The 22,239-nt window shown below is 39.0% G+C and overlaps 1 protein-coding gene across 5 annotated transcripts; it reads right to left on the bottom strand.

Moving 5' to 3' along the window:
- Positions 1-11,374: 11,374 nt before the first annotated feature.
- Positions 11,375-20,967, bottom strand: PDP1 (pyruvate dehyrogenase phosphatase catalytic subunit 1). Of its 5 annotated transcripts, XR_003943597.1 has the most exons (3): positions 19,938-20,073; positions 11,875-15,413; positions 11,375-11,837 (listed from the first exon to the last, which is right to left on the bottom strand). XR_003943597.1 is itself a non-coding variant. In XM_030216626.1 (2 exons), exon 2 carries the CDS (start codon positions 15,367-15,369, stop codon positions 13,762-13,764), a length of 1,608 nt encoding a protein of 535 aa, XP_030072486.1. In that variant the 5' UTR covers positions 15,370-15,413; positions 20,943-20,967; the 3' UTR covers positions 11,375-13,761. The 5 variants fall into 5 exon arrangements, 4 of the variants coding, with proteins under 4 accessions (XP_030072486.1, XP_030072476.1, XP_030072502.1 ...); XM_030216626.1 differs by lacking the exon at positions 19,938-20,073 and adding an exon at positions 20,943-20,967 and having other exon boundaries at positions 11,375-15,413; XM_030216616.1 differs by lacking the exon at positions 19,938-20,073 and adding an exon at positions 20,284-20,442 and having other exon boundaries at positions 11,375-15,413.
- Positions 20,968-22,239: the final 1,272 nt, after the last annotated feature.

Raw genomic sequence — 22,239 nt, 5'->3', positions numbered from 1 at the left:
TCTTATGGTCTTTCCAGGTGGAGTTTAATTCGCTTTTGCATGAGAGGGCAAAGAAATCAATCCTGTACTTAAAATATAAATTGTTTTGGTTTAGAGAGAGGTCTGAGAAATTATCATCATCTCAACTTAAACTGCAGGAAAGTTGTGACTGCACATGGGCACTGCGGGATAGGAATGGGGTAGTTAAGACTACCCAGCAAGAAAAATCGTAGATTTTTAGTGAATATAACCAGACCCTATATCAGCAGGAAGGGATTGAAAATAAAGGTATAGACAGATATTTTGAAGGTCTGTTCTTTGCCTCATCTTACTTGGAAGTCCAGGGTGTTAAGAACTTGAATACTTAAGAACATAACGTAAGAATAGCCATACTGGGTCAGACCAATGTTCCATCTAGCCCAGTAATCTGCTTCCAACAGTGGCCAATCCAGGTTACAAGTACCTGGCAGAAACCCAAATAGTACCAACATTCCATGCTAGCTCTGGGACCTGATGGATTAAGCAGTAAGTTTTGAAAGCTGCTAAATGATAAACTTGGTGGACCTCTAAGTGAAGTTTTTATCCAAAGGATGGAGGAGGAGTGGTCTGTGTATGGAGATAATGAGGCCCTGATTAGTCATTCCGAAACTAAGAAAAGAACTGCTGAGGCCCAAGTCATACTGGCTAGTCTTATTATTAAATGTGGACCACAAGATCTTGGAGGACCGGTTGACACCATTATTCGAACTTTAATACACAAGACTCAGATAGGTTTAGTCTTTGGTAGAGATGTAGTGCTAAATTTATGTCAGATTTTGTGGCCCTCCATTATTATGCTTTTTAGGCATGGCCTTCTCTGCTCATTAGTTTTGATGCAGAGAAGATATTTGATAGGGTTAACTGGATATTATGTTTCAGACACTGGAGCAATTTTGGATTGGGAGATTATTTTTTTTTAACAATTTGTCTTTTGTATTTGGCTCCTACGGGGGAAGTTTTGGTTAATGGGGTTGTTATTGGACTTTGCCCTCTTTCCCCATTGTTATTTTTGGAACCATTAAGTAAGATTATGGACCACTGGGGAAGGAAAGTGGGTGCAAGGAGTAAAGATTAGGGTTCATGAGTTCAAGATCATGACATTCGCTGATGACTTGTTAGTCCAGCTTACTGCTCTTATGAATTCCTTGAATCAGTTGTTACAGGAATTTACTTTGGGAGGATTTCAAGATTCAAATTAAATTTTGATAGGTTGGAAGAACTTTCTGCAAAGCCCAGTGTATGAGATCAATGAAGGGGTGGGGGGGGGGCAGAGTTTCCTTTGAGTTGTGATGAGGGGTCATTTTGTTGTTTAGGAATGTTTCTATCAGCTGACTCACATAAATTAAATAGGTTCAATGTGGGGGGAGGGTTTAAAAAAAAAAAAAGGTTCAATATGACCCCTGTTAAAGGAGATAAAGCAGATAGAGCAACAGAAGGAACTACCAATCCCGTTGGACAGTAAAATTGCAGTGTTTAATATGATCCTTTTCCCCAAATGGTTGTATATGCTTCAAATTTTGCCCATTCACTTGATTTTAAGGTGATCGATTCGATGGTTTCAGTCTCTTGGTGGAAATAGAGAATGTAAATTCCTTTGAGGGTTTTGAAAGACACTTAGGGAAAAGGGGATATGGCATTACCTCATCTGGAAAATTATAGCCTGGCATGTTCTTTGCATCACCTTAAAGACTATTTGATTCCTTCGGTTACACACCCCTTGCATTTGAACAGACTTTGGTGGTGTCTTATTCTTTGAAATATATTTTGCTTGCAAAGGGAAGGAAATTGGTGACCTTGCTGAAGAGGTGGGGATTGTTTCAGGTAGTCAGGAGGATGTGGAAATTTATTTCTATGTGATTACAACATTCAGAGGCAGTTTTGGATTATTTGCTATTGCAAAGTAATGAGGACTTTCTACCAGGACTGCAGTTGGTGATTTTTCGAGATGGGATTGAATGGGTTTGACGCATGTAGAACAGTTGGTAGCTCAGGTTGGGGCCCTAATATATTTTTAGCTCTTCAGGGCAAGTATGGTTTGGAAGGAAGAGGTGTCTTTTTAAAACTTCAGATTCATAGCTATATAGAGAGTTTGGGGGAGAACATCTCGCCGCAGATTTGTTATGGGTTGGAAGATTTTCTTTTTTAATCTGACAAGACAGGGCAACTGATGATGTCAAAGATTCAGTGAGCTTGGAGTGATTTGCTACACCACATGTAAATGTCACCCTAGCTAGGATGTGGAATGAGGAACTGAATATTAGCCTGGAGGCTATTTTAGAGGCTCCTGCTAGGATCACACAGTGAACAGTCAGTCAATGCGAAGTTGAATGATTTACAATATAGGGTGATTTGGAGGGCATAATACTTCCTAGTGAGAGCCATGTGGGTGGGGTGTAGGACTTCTCCCACTGGACCGAAGCATGATGCCGAGAGTAAATCTTTAGGACACATATTTTGGATTTGTCTGTCAGTTTGCTAATTTTGGATAGAGATCCACCACTTTTTGTCTACCACTATTGAGGGCAAGACTGATGATTTTTGATGAGGTGGCAGGTTTGGTACTTCTGGTCTGGGAATTAAAATATGGGTTACGCAGATGTTTTGATGAGGAAGAGAGTGGTGCGCTCCAAATATATAGGAACTAGATGGGATATATGGGAAGGCAGAGGCTGTGTTTACATTGGACTTCTACAATTCAGGTTAAATAATACACTAATTGCCTTCTCAGTAGGCTCCACACTCTGGAATTTACTCACAGCTACGTATAATTCAAGGCTACCTCTACTTCAGGAAGCCTGGCCCTTCTCCCAAACCTTTAATATATAGGGTGACTGACTATACACCCATTCTGCACCTGGACTAGCTTGCTACACATGCGGTAACTTAGATCAGTTCCTTATCTCTTGTTTAACTATACAAACAACTTGCCTTGATTTTGCTAACCATCAAATTATCCTGACTCTGTACCTTGAATCTTGTTCCCATCATATATCTGCTCTTGGTACCTCAGCTATATGGTGAGCCGAATTGCAGAAAATCTTTAGCAACATATCTATGTTAGTTGAATGTTCTAATGCATGATTATTAGGTGTATCATTAGTATTATGCTAACATTGTATAATCTCTCTAGTATTTGACTCTCAGTACTGTTAAATGTGTATATTTTTTATACTGTTTCACAGTAGTTCTATTATTAGGTTTAAATTTACTGTTTAAGTTTACCTCATTTATTGTATTTTTATTTATTCTTAGTTATTTTACTATTGTTATGCTGTTAACAAAATTGTAAGTTTTATGTTAAACTGTACCTGCTGTACATCACCTTGGGCAAATCTTTTCATAAAGGCTGTTAATAAATCCCAATAAAAAAATAGACGGCTGTCTTTGGAGATGGCTCCTTTTTGGCAGTGAAGAAAAGGGTTGCATAATTGTATGCAAGTGGAGCAGAAGTCCTCGAAGTATGGGGGTCTAGCTTGAAGGCAAAAAAAAAAAAAAGAGTGGAGTAAAGACAAATATACTGATATGCAGTTCAAAACAGCCTTTATTAGAATCGGCTGTAAAGCCTGCATCAGAAGTCAGACAAACTCAGGTTGATATTATAATTAGCGCAACTTCAGGCTAGAAGCTAAAACAAAACGGCTTTGGATCGTTATATAATTTGCTTTTTATTGTTTATTCCCAAATCACCATACAGAGTGAAAGACATTGTGCTGGCTCCAGTAGCAAACAAAGAGTGGACTATCTTGATATCTTATCTCTGGACTCAAATTAATATTTTAAATAGTTAATTGAATGGGATGTATAGGGATGAGTGGAACTTCTCCTTTAGGATGAAGAAAGGGGGAGGGTTGGTAGTGGGGGGAGGACGGGAAGATTGCAAGTAAAGGGGTACAGGATAATGGATTTGATATACCAATTTCTGAGGTACAGCCAAAGCAGTTTACATATTATATACAAGTAATTTTTCTGTTCCTAGTTGGAGTTTCTTTTCCTGGGGCAATAGAGAATTAAGTGATTTGCCCAGGGCCCCAAGGTGCCACAGTGGGAATTGAACTCAGTTCCCCCAGGTTCTCAGGCCACTGTGTTAATGCTTAGGCTTATTCCCTGTTGAGAGTTGAGGGGAGTGCTTGGTTGGAGGATTGATGGTTATGTTGATAGTTCAGGGATTTGGGCCTAAGAGCACAAGGATCCTCCTTGATGTATGTAAGATATAAAAGAGATTGTGTCAGGAGTGGGAGCGGCCCATTGTTACAAGATTGTGTGAAATGTTTGCCACTGTTTTTGTCTGTGACTGTGGAGGGAGAGGAGAGGGGAAGGGAGAGGTTATCCTCTCACACCATTCTGGACTCACGTCTTTGTTGCATATACAGGGGATGAGGCTCTCTGGGGATGATCGGGTTGGGGGAGGGGGTGTGAAAAGGTTTGGGATATCATTTGTAACAGATTTAATCTAGAGTGTTTACTGTTTCTGATCTGTTACATTTTCAATTATAGATTTCTGAACAAAAAAAAAAAATATTGGTCCATCTAAATTGCTAAATACCCAGCTATTACCCATATATTTATGATCCATGTGAGGAGCGAGGGCAAGCCAAAACTATGAATACAGCAGTGAAATCCAGCCACTATCCAGGTAAGTTATAGGTTTAGATAAGGTTTGTTGACTAGCAAGCCTAAACAGATATTGCAGTAACCCCATCATCACTTTCGTGTATTCAGCACTACTACTTATATGGATAGTGGCACTGCTTACCCCACAAACACTTCCTTCACTCTGCCAAGCTCCTCTTGTTGTTTCTTTGAAGATGTGAAGTGATATCCTGGGGCTGCTAAGTCTTTCTTCTTGAATGTCTGGGGGGGATCCTCCCAAGCTCATGCCCCAATGCTCAGAATTCCCACAGTAAGCCAACAACACAGAAACTATACAACACAGAAACTTAGCTCGCCAATGCTCAAAGGAAATGGCATACAAATCATATGCCTGCTGTTAAAGCAAAAGCAAAGAGGGGGGCATACTTGGTGCATGTGCAGAAGAGTTTCACAGTAAACCCAGCTCCTGTGCACATGTGCCAGACAAAACAGAACATGAAGCACACAGATGGGTGTTGGTGACTGCTTTCTGCACCTTTAAATATAAACATTTCAAAACAAACTTTTTATTTTTTTTTTTTTAACTTGGAAGGCTTTAACAGGAAACAGGCGCCAATGTGTGTTTTCACTTTCAGGTTTGGTTGGACTAGCAGAAAAACAGCAAGAGGGGCTTGAGAACCCCAAAACAATCTATAACCTCCCACTGATAGATGACATGTTGGGACTGCCGAGCTCCTCTTGTCGCTCTGGGGATATGTTGGAGCTGCTGAGCCCTTCGTCCTGTGTCTCAGGGGAATCCACCCAACCTCAGAGAAGCAGCAAGAGGGCCTTGACACAGGAAAGCATAAACAAAAGACTGGGACCAAATGAAAAGTGTCAACAAAAGTAGACAAAGTTATTTTATTTTCTATATTGTGACTTGAATACATCGGTTTTTGGAATATACATCTGCCAGAGCTGTTTTAGCCATGAGCATGAAATAACGAATAATTGTGTTCTAAGCACAGAACGCTAAAAGAGGTAGTAGGCCACACTTTGAGTTTAAGTGGCTGTGGTTGCATTTCTTGTCTATTCTGAAGACAGTTTGCACTTTTGTGCTTTACTATATGCTATTTATTTTACATAAGAATAGCCATACTGGGTCAGACCAATAGTCCATCTAGCCCAGTATCCTGTGTCCAACAGAGGCCAATCAAGGTCACAAGTATCTGAAAGAAACTCAAATAGTAGCAACATTCCACACTATCAATCCCAGGGCAAGCAATGACTTCTTTATGTCTGTCTCAATAAAAGTCTATGGACTTTTCCTCCAGGAACTTTTCCAAACTTTGTTTTTTAAACACAAATAAATAAACCGCTGTTACCACATCTATTTGTTTGAAATTTCATTGAGTGTCCCCTAGTCTTTGTACTTTTTGAAAGAGTAAAAAAAAAAAAAAATAAAAAGATTCACTACTTCTCATTCTACACTACTCAGGATTTTGTAGAGTGCAATCATATCTCCTCTGAGCTGCCTCTTTCCAAGCTGAAGAGTCCTAACCGCTTTAGCCTTTCCTCATATGAAAGAAGTTCCATCCCGCTTTAGCCTTTCCTCATATGAAAGAAGTTCCATCCCCTTTATCATCTGGTTGCTCTTCTTAGAACCTTTTCTAATTCCGCTATATCTTTTCTGAGATACAGCAACCAGAACTGAATGCAATACTTAAATTGAGGTCACCCCATGGGGCGATTCAGAGGCATTATAGGATTCTTGGTCTTATTTACCATCTCTTTCCCAGTAATTCCTAGCATCCCATTAGCTTTTTTGGCCACCACCGCACGCTAGACAAAAGATTTCAATGTACTGTGTACGACGACACCTGGATCTGTTTCTTGGGTGCTGACGCCCAAGGTAAACCCTAGCATCAGGTAACTATGATCTGGATTGCTCTTTCCAATGTGCATCACTTTGCATTTGTCCACATTAAATTTCATCTGCCATTTGGATGCCCAGTTTTCCAATGGTTTTCCAGCAATTTTTCACAGTGCACGTTTTAACAACCTTGAATAGTTTTATGTTATCTGCAACTATAATCACCTCATTTGTCCTTCAGATTTCCAGATCATTTATAAATATGTTAAATAGTACCAGTCCCAGTGCAGCACTCCACTATTCACCCTCCTCCATTGAGAAAAATGGCCATTTAACCGTACTCTGTTTTCTGTCCAATAACCAATTCCTAATCCACAACAGAACACTGCCTCCCCTATCCCATGACTCTTTGTCTCATCCGCCTCTATACCTGTTCTAATTCCACTATATCTTTGAGATGCTGCGAACAAAATTGCACACAATATTCAAGATGCAGTTGCACCATGGCGTGATACAAAGGCATCATATTCTCTGTTTTGTTCTCCATTTCTTTTCTAATAACTCCTAGCATTTGATTTTGCTTTCTTAGCCACCACTGCACACTGAACAGAGGGTTTCAAAGTATCAACACTAACACCTAGATCATTTTCCTAATGTTTATTCACTCCTCCAAAGAAATATAGCAGATTGGTGAGGCAAGATTTCCCTTGACTAAATCCATGTTGGCTCTGTCTCATTAATCCACAGTAGACATCTAGAGGAATACAGCCATGGTCTGTGGCAAGCCAGAGAGCTGCAAGTGATTTTTCATAGACCTGAAGCTTAGAAGATCAAGGAAGTGTCCATCCTTCTTCAAATACCCTAGGAAGCACAAGATGAACTGTGAGGGACCAAACCCTGATGCCTCACTGTCTAATCAAGATAGAGCGAGATGAGAATGAGCACTAGACCACACCGACCGGAAGGCTTTCTTTTTTTTTTTTTTAACATGCCCCATGCTTTTCCCTAAAAAGGTAAATACTAAAAGTTGAGATTGTTTGGTAAAACAATTTGGATACAGAACTTCAAATACACTGACAGACACTGAAAGAAAGAATTTAATCTAAGTTCTACAGAGGTATTGTATTTTGGGGAGAACAGTCTTGTGTGAGAGTTTGGGTTGTCCAGCTTGGAGTGCTGAAGAGAAGAAAAAGGGGTAATGCATCCGGCTTGTAAAAATATAGGAAGGGAAGGAGCCTGATCAGGATCCAAGGACCTGAGAAAAGGTACATTTGAGTTATTACTTTCCTTGGTACTTGCTCCTTTGGGTTTTGCTCTTACAACCTTGAGTTTTGGTAGACACAACAGAGCTGCTTAAAGATTTAAATTTATTAAGGGCTCCTTTTACAAAGTAGACCTACTGATTAGCATGTGCTGAATGCAAATAAGCCCATGGGAAATGAATGGGCTTCATGTTCAGCACGTTGCTAACTGGTAGCGCCACTTCATAAAAGGTGCCACAAGATTTTATTGCCTTAAAAACAAAAATTCACCCAGGACATAGCAAGACTAACCTGGGCATAGGCAATACATAATGCTTAATTATGTATCAAAAAGACACAGCATATGTTAAAAAGTGCACTACCCCCTTAAATTCACATAGATGCTACCATAATCCATATAATCCATTTAGAGTAATTCAATGACAGTTGATATTGTGCACATAATAAAATTCAATTGTGTTATATTAAGTTTGTAAGTATTTCTTTAATATGTGAACACATTTTGTAAACTTTCTATATTTGGATGTAGTATTTTCTGAGAAAGTTATTAGAATTGTTAGGATTCCTATTTGTATATTGCTGGAATACATAATTAAAGCAAAAAAAAAAAAAAAAGAAATCCAAAAGCCACCCCATACATTCAAGTAACAGTACATGAAAACACAGCATACTACTTCCAGTGTTAACACAACATATATTAAAACATCCACGGCACAGGGAGCAAGCTGAGATGTAACACAGACAGATGAGAGTAACAGTGTAGTAAGTATAAGAACAGCCATACTGGGTTAGACCAATGGTTCATCTAGTCCAGTATCCTAATTTCAACAGTGGCCAACTAACTTAAGAATAAAATTGGTCATGGAGTCATAAAGAGCGTATATTGTAAGCAAGTCCTGCTGCAGTGCAGCCAATGTTAATCCTTGTGTGGATGACAAAATACTGCAATTTGTTTATTGGGCAAAGCTCACAACTATGATCACATAACACCAATGTACCTGCGATTCCATTGGCTGCTTATCTTGCATCAAATTAAATTTAAATTGTTAGTACTAGTATACAAAGCCTTTTATGATCACACCCCTTATATGGAATCCCTAGACATTCCATACACTTCAACAAGGGAACTTGGATCACTGTCTTCATTGGTTGGTAATTCCTTACCCTAATTTAGTACATTGGGTTTCTATGCGCAAGAGTGCTTTTTTTTTTTTCTGGTTGGCACTTAATCTTCAAACCCAGCTTCCTGCAGAGATTCACGTGATGGAAATCTGTCAAATTTTTAAAAAAAAGTTTAAAAAAAAAACCCCAAACACTTTCATTCAAGCATGTGGACCCTTCTGATATTTCAGGAATGGGGGGACTAAGTGTGGGGTTATCTGTGAGAAACACCTTTATAGGTTTTATTTTTCTCCCCTTTACTACAATATCTGTTAATGAAATGCACAATTTCTTGAATGTATGCTATAGGTCTATCCTAATATCACATTTCTTTCTATGCCATTTTTATTGTATTTTGTAAACTGTTATGACCATGTGCATCCAGGTAGTATAGTACATTTTTATAAATTATATCTAATTAGCTGTTTCTTCCATGAAAGGCTTAGGAGAAGGACCAGGCTTTCATTTGCTTCCTAAAGTAGAGATAACATTTTATTTTTCAGGGCTTTAGGGGTGTTTGTCTCCTCCATTCACCAGAACCCCTATATTTTTTGTGAACCCCCTGAGTGGGGCAAGGATAGCCACAGGAGGAGGCCACTAACCCCTGGATTCCATACATGGCATCCAGATTTGGGTGCATAAATTTGGGTATGATTGAGATGTGTGCACTTAATTGGCTAGAGCCACTAAGGAGCAATAATTGGCTTGCTAATAACCAGTTAGACATTAATACACCAATTAGGATTTGCAGTATTCTATAACGCTTGGCAGACAAAACCCATTGTGCACTCAAAAGGAAGCAAGGCCATGGGAGGTACGCAGGTTTGTCAGGGGCATTCCAAAACATTGCACACACTTACAGAATGGGTCAGCGTGCCTAACTTGGGCACCAGTATTTACAGCAGGTTTCAGCAGGCATAAGTCTGGCACCTATTTTTGAGCGCCATTTATTGAATCCGGCCCTCAATGTTTTGTGTTAATAATTAGAAACCAATTTCACACATACTAAAGACATATGTATTAGTGAACATTTGTATATAACATGACAAAAGCATGCATTATCACATCCATGTAAAAAGCTACACATCTATTATCAAATGAAGATTAAAATCCTTATTAGAATCACCCTATTCACCTCAAGCTTTTTATCGGCGTATGACATTCAGAAGTTCCAAAGATTTACTTAAATCTACTTAAAATCTATTTGGACCTATGCAACTTTTATTTCACTTCAAAGCCTTTTACAAAGCTCTAGAGAACTGTACTAAAAACACTACATCAAAATTAATGTTTAAAAAATCTTTTATTGAAAGTATATCAAAATATTAAGTAATTCTGTAATTTTTTTTTATTTTTTTTACATTTCCAGCAGACAGCACACACCAGTCAGTTTAATGGAGGCATTTTGAAGTTTGATAGTTTTCCAAAGACACAAATACTGTTGTGATTTGTGTACATTCTTCAAATTACAAAAAAAAAAAAAAAAAACCCTTTCTCCAAGTGCCATATACAGTACTAGTTTTATACTCACTTAGTTGAGACAAGTACACTAGACATATAAATACTTGAATGCATGTTTTTACAGTTGAGTAAAAAAGTTATAGCTACATACTAACAGCTGAGACAGTTTACATTTTAAATGTGAAAATAAAAACCAAATGCCTCTTGACCTATATAGCATATATTAGACATTTCATATTAAGTTATGTTTAATGTACAACAGCTGTGCAATAAAAAAAAAAGTCAACCCATGTTAGTGCATAGCACACTCATGCAACCCAATTTCTACCTAAGATTATACAATCACCTACAGAAGTTCACATCCATTTAATAAGAGGAAGGTATAAAGCACAATATAGAACAAAGAAAACCAAGGTTTCTTGAAAACAGGAAAGATTAAGGCAGTACAAACAGAGCCCAATTCTCCATAACAGGAAAAGAGGGGGGGGGGGGGGGGGGGGGAAGCTTGGCAATACGGTCTCAAGAACCTGATATCAAGCTTTAAAAACACATAGGTACGGAACTTATTGATATGTGTAATCTAGCTCTTCACTACAGCCTACAAAAACAAATACAGTACTAAAGGTCTTCACCTGCATCAGGTAGAATAGCCTATAATCAATACTTTTACTTGCCAATCTGTACTATCAGTGCTAGTCTGGATACGAGTTTCTTGGAAGATCATAGTATACCAATTACTACAGATAAGTAGCAATTATCTACAAGTGATTACTCATCATGTAGCATAGAGTAATGAATCCAGAGTTACAACTTAAACATGTAAACAAAGAAAGCTACTAGGACTCACTATAGCTCCAAGAGAAAGCAAAGTTGTTTTGCTATTCCCTTCCACAATGCAGAACACAACCACATCCACAAATCTGTAGTATCTTTAGAGCCCAGACAAGGAACTTCTTTGATTCAGCACATTATGAAAAGTGTTCCTAGATATGACAAAGTAACAAAGTTAAGAAATGCAGGGAAATCTAGAATAAACAAATCCCCATAATATATCTCCAATTAGGTGGTTCAGCCCTTCGTTTACACATGAAGTGTTTGCAAAATAGAATGAAAATAAGAGGCCAGAATGCAGAAAAAAAATGGAATCCTCTTGACTAGGGAACAGCAAAAAAAAAAAAAAAAAAAGTGCTGTGCATTTAATATCCAGCAGGAAAATACCTGCTTTGTCTCAAACTTGTCATTAATTAAAAATACCTAGGTGAGGCCAACACCATGGTTTTATAACCAGGTCGGACATTTACAATTGTATAATGCAAGCCATTTTAGATATTTTTAAATAAAATGTAGATTTACCTTAACTGAAAAGTAGGCATATGTTACTGCTTCTAAGCACTGCAAGTCCGTTTCCTAAGAATGTTGCCATTGCAGTTCCATTGAAAAAAAAAAAAACAGCCAACTTCTCAATGCACTACATTCTATATCTTAAAGAAGACCTCTTCAGCAAAATTACATTTTATATTGTTATCCAACATGAGACAAATTGTTTCTACATCACAAGATGACACTGGATAGCAGATTTGACTAAAGCAATCATACAGTAGTCACATACTTGCTGCTGAAAAAAAAAAAAAAAGTACTTAATGGAATAGAAGTTTTTAATTTCCTTTAGGGAAGAGAAGAAATCAGTCACTGCACATAGCAAGTCAACATCCTGACTGCAACATACTAAAATTACAGGAGAATTAGGATGTGATTATACAATAGAAAATATATAATGTAAGGTGCAACTTTTCTCTCTTGTTCTCACATTTTATTACAATAGAGCTCTCCCAATTATATGCTTGTACATACCTGGGAAATCTACTGCAGCTTTTCATGTTTGTTACCAAAGCTCCCAACATAACCTATATAGAGAATATTTATTTTCCAAGATATTTTAAACTTCCAGTGGAGGGCGCTTTATAATGTGCAAAATTTAGATAATTCAGGTGCTATTGTACTACAAGTCTAAAGTATTCGATCTGGTCTCTTTAATTATAAAATTTCATGTTTGCTGTCTTCTTAAATTTAAGGTGCAATTCTATCAGTAAATGTTGGGGGGAAACCAACAAAATATCAAACAGCAAGGTAGAACACCTGACAAATGTGTTTACCTAGGTTGAAGAGCTTCCATTTTTCAATACTTACTATTCAAAACAGCTTTCCAATGCATACCAAAAGCAGTAAGCTAACTCATCTTATACCAAGAGGACAATGGCAAATTAATAAGTAATCAACAAACACTCTTCAATAGCTTGCATCATCACAAAAAAAAAAAAAAAATCCCCACACAATTCCATAAGAAATGTCATAAGTATGAAATAACCCATTTGGAGACATTGCCCCAAGAAAAACAGTTTATTACTGTCATGGTATGCACAAAATTAATTCATTGGAGATACAGTTGCTCCCGTGAAAAATATTTTTATTTTTTCCATGATAGACATGCAACTCTTATCCATAAAACCACAGGTGGCACGTTGCACATATGAGGGAACAGGAGATGTGGCACAGGAAGGAGAAAATCTCCCACACAAGCTATTTCACAAGACTAAAACATTGTCCCCTCTCCTTCAGAAGCAGAGAGGAATCCTTGCTTTTAGAATATAGTTTGTATACAGAAGGCAACAAAGTGGCTATATGCCTTACATGCAAGCCACCATTACTCTATATATTGCATTAAAGAATGTGGATACATTACAGCTTTTTAGCGAAAGAATCTGAATTGCAGAACATCTCTTGCAGTTGAGGCCTAGTAAAGTGCAAACACCTTTCTTTTTGTATTCATGGCTTTAGATTTTGCACAATTAAAGTCAACACTTCTGACAAACAAAGCATGGATAATTTTACACATGAACAAGTTTGTCTGGCATGGAAAATAGACTAACAGGCCATGAAAGATGTTGAGCTTGTAACATGTCACTTTAGTTCAAACAATGAAGAGAGAAAATGCCAGACATCTAAACTCCCTCAAATGCTTCCTACTTAACCTTGCAATTATTGATAGCAATAAGCAGTATGTACCAAAATTGTCTACCTAATAGCCCACCTTTTATACAGTTTTGTTAACACAAACCAATCCAAAAAGTGCAAAGTGTTGCACCGCATTCCTCAAAACCTTTCTACTCTTCCCCAATGGAAAACAAGAATTTGCCCACCAGGAACTAGAAATATATTTGAACTATAGTCTGAATATTGCGTTGAGTAAACTCATGTCTGAACTCCTCCAAGGTTCAGTAAACCAGATAGGTTGACTGTCCAACCTATTAAGTCAGTTTTCAATTGCACAATGGATGACTTTTTTTTTCTCAGAGCATATCAGGCTTGTTACTTTATTTTATGCAGCTTTGGTATCTAAGGTGAGTTACATTTCATTCACTACTCCTGGTTTTGATATGCACCGATGACATGGGAATTAAACTGCACCACAATGATTGTAATGTCATCCCTGTACATACGAGCTAGTTCTTCTGGAAGACTCAGCATCTTGGATAGCCGTTCATGATCCACCACACCAAACTCATTATTGCCCACTGCATGCCTTATGAGATGAGTAGCTGCATTCTGATCTTCAAACACAGATGATATTCTGGCTCTCCTTTCCATTAAGAGGCCTTGCATCTGTCCAAGAGTTACTTTGTAACCACCAACAGCTATTGGCTGTTGATGATGAACACCAGTTAGATACTCTCCCACAATCCTAACCACATCCTGCCTATGCATGGTCTCCCAGAGTCCATCTGTAGCCAACACTAGGAACTTATCTTGAGGCCGCAATCTGTGATGTATAACTTCAGGTTCTGCTGTAAGGTAAGGAGGACTATGGTAGTTAGGAGGAATAAATTTTGTGTACTCATTGTCATTCAGCTGATCAGGTCCAGATTCTACCACTCTCTTCTGCAGATCAATACTCCATTTGAATTTGACATCTCCAAAAGCTCTGAAAGGCATCAGTAAACCCAGTAAGCGATCTTGCTTAACAATGCTCTTTTCTTCATTTCTAGGATGCTCCGATTTGACCCGTTCTATTTCGTTTTCGTTTTGTGCATTGTGATCATTAGATAGTGAAACTGCAGTCCACGAGCCATCATCTTCTTGTACACCCAGCAAAGCTCTACTGTCCCCAGTATTTGCAACATGCAAATCAACACCATCAATGTGTGCCACACAGGCAGTGGCACCTGAAAATGCTACTCGTAGGACCCAGTAGTTAAGGAAAGAGTTAGGATCTCCTACTTGAGCTTCTAAAGACAGATCATTGTCAAGTCTCTTGAATGCATTAATCAATGCCTCTTTGACATCTGTAGTTTCATTAGTGTTGAGGTCTATGAGTTCTTGCCAATAAGTTCTTAAACTACTGAAGTACAGTTTGGAAGCTTCTTTACTAAAATAGTCATTAGGATGCTTGTGCCATTGCAAAATGGGCAAAAGCGCTCTACCACTTTCCACAGCATTCTCGATTTCAAGCAAGGTTTCATGAGGTAAGAGAGACACAGCGATATAATAAAAGAGCCGTTCACTAACGGCCTGAGCACAGGCACAACCAGCATGACCATCAAAGACACCCAGCAGCATTCCTCGGGTCTGTAAACATGTGGCTGCACTCCGCCTGTCTTCAATAGGAGCATTAGCAGGCAGCTGGTTGCTATCAAAGCCAAGAATTGAACTGACATTTTTGCCATCAAATTCAGGAACTTTGAAGTTGTATTCATTAGCTTTCAGAATGCTGTTGACTTGTGGAGGAGTGAGATAAAATCTCTGTGGTGTAGTAACACATCTTCTCACCTGGTTAAAATGACTAAAACTGTCTTTTGGGTGACAACATGCTGCAAGATTTTTCTTCGGAGGTGTGTATCTCCAAGGACTCTGAATCAAGTGAGGTGAACAACACAGGTGTTTTCGATGACAGTAGCATGCAGTGCTACATATCCGTCCAAGATCACTCTTGCGAATTAAGGGAAACAATAGTTGAGTTGGTGCTGACATTGCACCAAAAAATAATGTTGGTGTGGAGCTTCTGCCTGGTATTTCTGTAAAAGAATAAAAAGGTACAGTAAGTTTTAATTCTAATAAAATTTGTCAATATACTGAGCTCAATTTATTCTAATTCATTATAGCATTAAAAGGGCAAACACTAGGAAATAGCCAGGTTTATGTCAATCAGATGTTTTCAAAAAAAGATCAACAAAAAAAAATTGGCAAAAAAGTTTAAAAATTTGAGTGTGGGGCGAAAGAAAAAAGAGCCACCACAGATGCTTCATTAACGCCCTCAAATCCGTTCCAAAGATTGCCAAAACTAACTCACAGAAATACATGTGTGTTTGAAGTCTACTGAAGGTGAATAAAAAGGTCACATTTCTGACTAGAGCAGTTCTAATCAGAGCGCTGCTGTAGCTGTACATTTCCTATGGGAGCAATTCTGACCCTGAAGAGGGCATCTAGCAATAATAACCCGTCTTTCATCATATTAAGAAAAAGAGAACCTCATTTATTTTTAAAAACTAAATTTAAAATCTAAAAGCTACTTTTCCTACTTACAACTATATGCTTTTGTACAAACATACATCACACCTTTTCTGCATAGACATTTCTCACATACATATATTATAATCTTAATAAAAAATCCAAACCACAGTGAAGCAACCATATGGAAGAGAATCCAAATGACAGGCACTTATACAGTAAGACAACATTAATACACATGAAATCATTTACACTGCCAACTCATAACGGTACTACTATAGTGACATTTACAATCCTAAAACAGTGGTATGACTCCATCTAGCCTCTGAGAAAGCACTGTGGAGTAACCTGCACAGAGCAGAAGTACAACAGCAATGGACTTCTAAAAAGATTATGGTGACCTCCATGGAAGGATCAATGTTAAAATCCAAACTTAAATGAGCATACTTGTGGGGGGAGGGGCTGCTACCTTTTTTTTTTTTAATAGAGTCTCACTAATCTTGCTAAAATGATAAGACATAGAAGGGGACCTTCTATGACATTTCAAGCTTTACAAAATCATCAGGTTATCACTAAGATTTTGTACATGCTTGGGAGAGATACAGAGGGCAATGGAAGGAACAGGGTAGGAAAGTCTGTCAAAAATGCAGACTTCAGCACACACATTCATTCCTATACACAACCCAATATCATCTACCTAAAAACGGATGAACCTCAAATGAGCAGCCAGGATGGGCCATTTTGGTGTTCACAAGCTGTCATTCACTGTGCTATTCCAAAAAAAAAAAAAAAATCAACTCCCTACTACACAGATTATCGCCATATAATGTTAAAGGTCAACATACATGGTACCTCTGAGCATGAGCAATACCAAAACATACAAAAATAACTCATGAGGGGAGATAAAGCTGTCCATCACAAGCATGTTGTCCTTCAGTGTCTAGAGATAGACAAGAATGAGCATCATTCCCCTCCCCCCCCCCCCCCCCCCCCCCCATTTTGTATCTGGTCATAGAACAAATATACCTGTAACCCAAGTTCTCTGATTTTCTTGTGCTGGTTACTTTGTACATATATATACAGTTATGTACTTAGAAGGTATGAAGTTTGAGTAATCAAGAACATGCACAAGTTGATTGTGAAGTGGTCATTTCTACCCGATATAAAATGCTGCTGTTAATGCTATTTGGGCACGGTGCAATATACAATGGAGATGAGGTTTGTATGTTCTGGGTTTCTGCTCAGAAACAAAGTAAATTACAGCAGAAAATCACAACCACTCCTAGTCATTGAGGGCCATCAATGTGTCAGGTTTTCAGAGTATCCCTATTGAACATTTATGAGAGATTTACATGCCTACCACCTCAACCGTATGCAGCTCTCTCTAATACATATTCATTAGATTTTTAAGATATCCCTATCTGCCGCCCCCCCCCCCAAGGACAGGGAGTGAAGATCTAGAATAGTCTGTCCATTCCACCTAATACACCTAGAAAGACAAAGAACTTATTTGTATTGTAGTCAGTACAGAATATATCTTATGTCTTATCAATATAAATCAAACAAAATAAAACATGGAAAAGAAAATAAGATACCACCTCTTTTATTGGACATAACTTAATACATTTCTTGATTAGCTTTCAAAGGTTCCCTTCTTCATCAGATCGGAAATAAGCAAATGTGGTAGCAGATAGTATATATAAGAGAAACATCAAAGCATTACTTTGACAGTCTGACAGAGTGGGAGGATGAGGGTATGCATGGGGACATCAAAGCATTTCACTGATATTCTAACAGGATGTGTGTTGGTAGGTGAATGACTGTGGGGTCTTGTGAAATGTCATTCACAAGGGAAAAATATTCAACATAAAAGACTATTTTACATGCTCATCTTCCAATGTGGTATATATCATTCAGTGTAAAAAATGTAACGAAGGATGCTATATTGGAGAAACAGGCCAGATGCTTAAGACAAGATTCAATCTGCACAGACATCACATGAAAATAGCCGGTGCCAGTCAAGCCTCCACCCCTGTGGGCCAACACTTTACAAGACCAGAACACTGCACCAGTGATTTCACAGTAAGAATACTGAAAGGTAATTTTAAAACAATACAGGAACGTAAGACCTTTGAAATAAGAATGATTGAATATTTTGACACCCAACAAACAGGACTTAATGAGGATCTGGGTTTACTAACCCATTATAAACCATAAAGCTATATTTCTCTGTTTATTACCCTCCTCTCACCTACCAACACCCATAGAATATCAATGAAATGCTTTGATGTCCCCATGCATACCCCCACCCTCCCACTCTGTTAGACTGTCAAAGTAATGCTTTGATGTTTCTCTTATATATACTATCTGCTACCACATTTGCTTATTTCCGATCTGACGAAGAAGGGAAACCTTCGAAAGTTAATCAAGAAATGTATTAAGTTATGTCCAATAAAAAAGGTATCATATTTTCTTTTCCATGTTTTATTTTGTTTGATTTCTATTGATAACCTTTAAGAGTGGACTAACACGGCTACCACACCTCTCTATCTTATGTCTAAAACTCCCAACGCTCACAGCAGGATAATTCCTTGCCTGCAACTGCTTACATCATACAGAGAACACACATCAAATGACAGTGAAGGACAGCAGAACCCTTGATCTCTCTAAAACCCAGTCATCAAAGAAACTTTCAAAACAGATCAAAAGATACAGCTGTTTCATCCTCAATCCTAGAGTAAGCTAAAACTCTTCAAATAGAGAAGCTACCACACCAGTGTGCAGAAAAAAGAACCAAGGAAGAAGAGCCACTAACATCTGAAAGATGACAAAACACATGCCAAAACCAATTTGATAGAACAGACTGATCTTTTTATTCAACTCCAGGAGATTCCAGATAACATACAGACTACTCTAGATGAAAATGTATTTGTATCTAGAAGTACCACCCTGTGTTTTCACTCTCAGAAATAGTGCAAACTATAAAAAATATCACACATCCCATTTTCTAGGGCAATAAGTTCATCACAAAAAACTGCTTTAAAGCAGCGTTTTCCCAAGTTGGTCCTGAAGTACACCCCCCTTGCCAGTCAGGTTTTTAGGATATCCACAATCAATGTGCAAGAGATTGGAGGTGGTGAAAACCTGACTGGTAAGGAGGGGGTACACCAGCCCTGACTTGAGAAACACTGGTTTAAAGCGCAGACACCACATTCCAAGAGTACTAGAATGTGCATTTATGTACCTGTCTTCTTGTCCAATATAACAGGGTACCTATTAGCCACATTGAGCCTGCAAATAGGTGGGAAAATGTGGGATACAAATGAATAAATAAATATTATTACCTACGTATTTTGGGGAGGGGAAAGTAGAGAAAAGGAAGGTTTCCATGTTTCTGTAAAATCAAATCATTCAAATTCTGAAGTTCATTGACAAAAATTCTTACTGTAGTAGCACCGCCAAGAAAGACAGAATATACTAAAAACTGATGCAAAAAAAAAAAAAAAAAAAGAAGATGCAGAATGGATGTATGAGGCTACAAAAGAACTGACAAACTAGTTAACTCCAAAAATCAACGAGGTAGCTAATAAATGGGAAAATAATTTATGCTTAGTCATGTTTGTCATTTACAGATAATGACATTTAATTGATTAAACACCTATCTACCTTCTTGTTGAATTTAGGATTGCCATTTTGTTAGTTCTTTTGTAGCCCCCCCCCCCTTTTTTTTTTTTTTGCTTAGATGGATATTTGTTATTGAACAAATTGTAAAATTGTAATGTGTAGGTATAATCTATAGGCGAGAATTTTTTTTAAGTCAAGCCATGGCAGTGAACAAAATATCTGAAAGAGAAACGTTGAAAGGAATTAAAAAAAAAACCGAAGGCCTGCCTTAAAGCTCCATCTATTAAAACTATTACAAAATCCAAACATTATTTAGAAGAAAAAAGGAAAAAAACAGATAAAACATAGCATACGTATTTGTAGATCGTTATGCATAAATACACAGAGAAAAATACATAAAACCATTTCAGACGGCTCCCTGGCTTTCTGAGCAGCGGCTCCCGATGCCCGCCCTGCCAGATACATACCAATGCGCCCTGGCCCAGGACACACACACATTCTCCCGCCACAACAAGCCGCGGACATCCACAAAGGGCGCCCGGCCGGCGAGCATCGAGCACGCAGAAAAAGACAGAGAACTGCGGCGGGCCGGCCCAAGCCCAAAGGCACCGGAAAAGCCGGGGCGGAAGTTACGAACACCCGGCACCCTTTCAAGCTGCAGTCTCTCCGGGGGTCACCCTGGAGAGCAGCAGCAGAAGCAGCGCTCTCACGCAATGCACAGACGCTGCACAGCAGCAGCCGCCACTCCCAGGGCGCGCGAGTAACTCAGTTCAACATGGCGAGCGTATGGTGACGGTTACTGGATATACACACCGGTAGCAGGGAAGAGGCGAAGGGGGAGCTGCAAAAAAAATTCCTTCTGTGACGACAACAGCGAATGTTTAATTCTTCTTTCTGTTCGAAATTCCAAGAGCTGCTAGGCTGCGGCCGCGCGCACGCACCTCCTCCCCGCCCCCCTTCCCTCCAGTTCGGCAGTGGCGCGCGAGTCTTCTGCTCCCCTAGGATTCCCCAGTTCCCCTCACCCTACCCCCCGCCCACGGGCGTCCACCGCCCTTGCGGCCTCTCTGATTGGTTTCTGGCTGACAACGGCGATGGCATTTGCCGATAGTACGCGCATTGTGACGTAGACTGATCCTGACGGAGTGTGTTGATGTACAAGGCTTCTGAGTGGTGGAAGGAGGTGGCTACTGGTAGCCATGAGCTCTGAGTACACAGATAGAACCCTTGCCGTTGTGGTGACGCGTGGTTTCAACGAGGAGGGGAGATGATGCGTGTGCTTTTACGTTGGTGATGTCATGACCACTGACTTGTGAGCAGATGGATTTTTTTTTTCTCCCCTATCATTATCCTGGTGCAACGCTATTAAAATGGCTTATATTCCGCCAGCGTTGCTTATAAACCCTCTCCTTGAGTCACTTCATCGGCTCCCTATCCGTTTCCGCATGCAGTTCAAACTCTTCTTATTGACTTACCAAATGCATTCACTTCTGCTCCTCAGTACTTTTCCATGCTTATCTTCCCCTACGTTCCACCCCCGGAACTCCTCCTCTCTTCTCTGTACCCTTCATTGCCAACTATAGACTTCCTGAGTCAGTCGGTACAAGCTGTGGCTGGCTGGATTCAAATTTAGGCTAAAAAGCCCACCTTTTCGGGACTGCTTTTAACTCCCGTTATTCACTTATTCAGTGCCCCTCTATTTTATTATTCCCCTTACTTGTCTTTGATTAGATTGTTTAAAAAAGCAGGGTCTGTCTTTTACATGTTTAGTGTACAGCGCTACAGCTGTCCTGTAGCTTGATAGTAAGTCTATTCAGTTCTCCTGCGCAGTAGAAAAATTGGGGGTTCTATTTATGGTAGTTGTGGAAGCCATAGTCTTGATTTACTCAAGGGATCTGGCTGCGTGAGTGTGTGTGGGGAGTAGGTTTAAGTAATGCATGTGCATTCTACATTTTGAGTCTACATATAAGGGGGAACAGAAGTTTATGAGCTCTAAGTTCAAGGTTGGGAGGTGTAGCATCTTTCTGGTGTCTAGCGTGGTAGGCTGTATATAGGAAATTAAATAAAAAATAAAGTTACTGAATATCAGAGCTACTAAGGTAGCCAGCTAGGTAGACCTTTTAACAAGTAACTCTTCTTTTTTGTGAAAAGGTCTAATTGATAGTATGTTCAATAGACAAGTACCATATGTATCCTCAATAGATGTTTATCTATGCAATTTGTCTGCAGTGCATCCAAATCACAAGGGTGCCTGTTGGGGCAGACAGAGGGCATTCCTCACACTTGGACGTTTTACAGCCATAGTGGAACAAAACAAAAACATCTAGAGTTGAAACTTCAACGTTTTAGTCTAGATTTGTTTTTAGAATGAATAAGGCACAAAAAAGTGCCATAAATGGCCAGATGACCACTAGAGAGAACCAGGGATGACCCCCCTTACTCCTCCCTAATGGTCACTGATCCCCTCCCATCCCCCAAAAGATGCAATTTAAAAATATGACTTACCAGCCTCTATGATAGTTTCAGATGTTATAGCCAGGTCTATTAGAGCAGCAAGCAGGTCCCTGGGGTAGTGTAATCAGTAAAGTGCACTATAGAGTACATAAGTATTGCCCATACTGGGAAAGACCAAAAGGTCCATCAAGCCCAGCTTCCTGTTTCCAACAGTGGCCAATCCAGGTCACAAATACCTGGCAAGATCCCAAAAAAGTACAAAACATCTTATACTGCTTATTCCAGAAATAGTGGATTTTCCCCAAGTCCATTTAATAA

The sequence above is a fragment of the Microcaecilia unicolor genome, chromosome 1, assembly GCF_901765095.1.
Source record: "Microcaecilia unicolor chromosome 1, aMicUni1.1, whole genome shotgun sequence".
Taxonomy (NCBI): Eukaryota; Metazoa; Chordata; class Amphibia; order Gymnophiona; family Siphonopidae; genus Microcaecilia; species Microcaecilia unicolor.
This window is presented reverse-complemented; position numbering and strand designations above follow the sequence as displayed.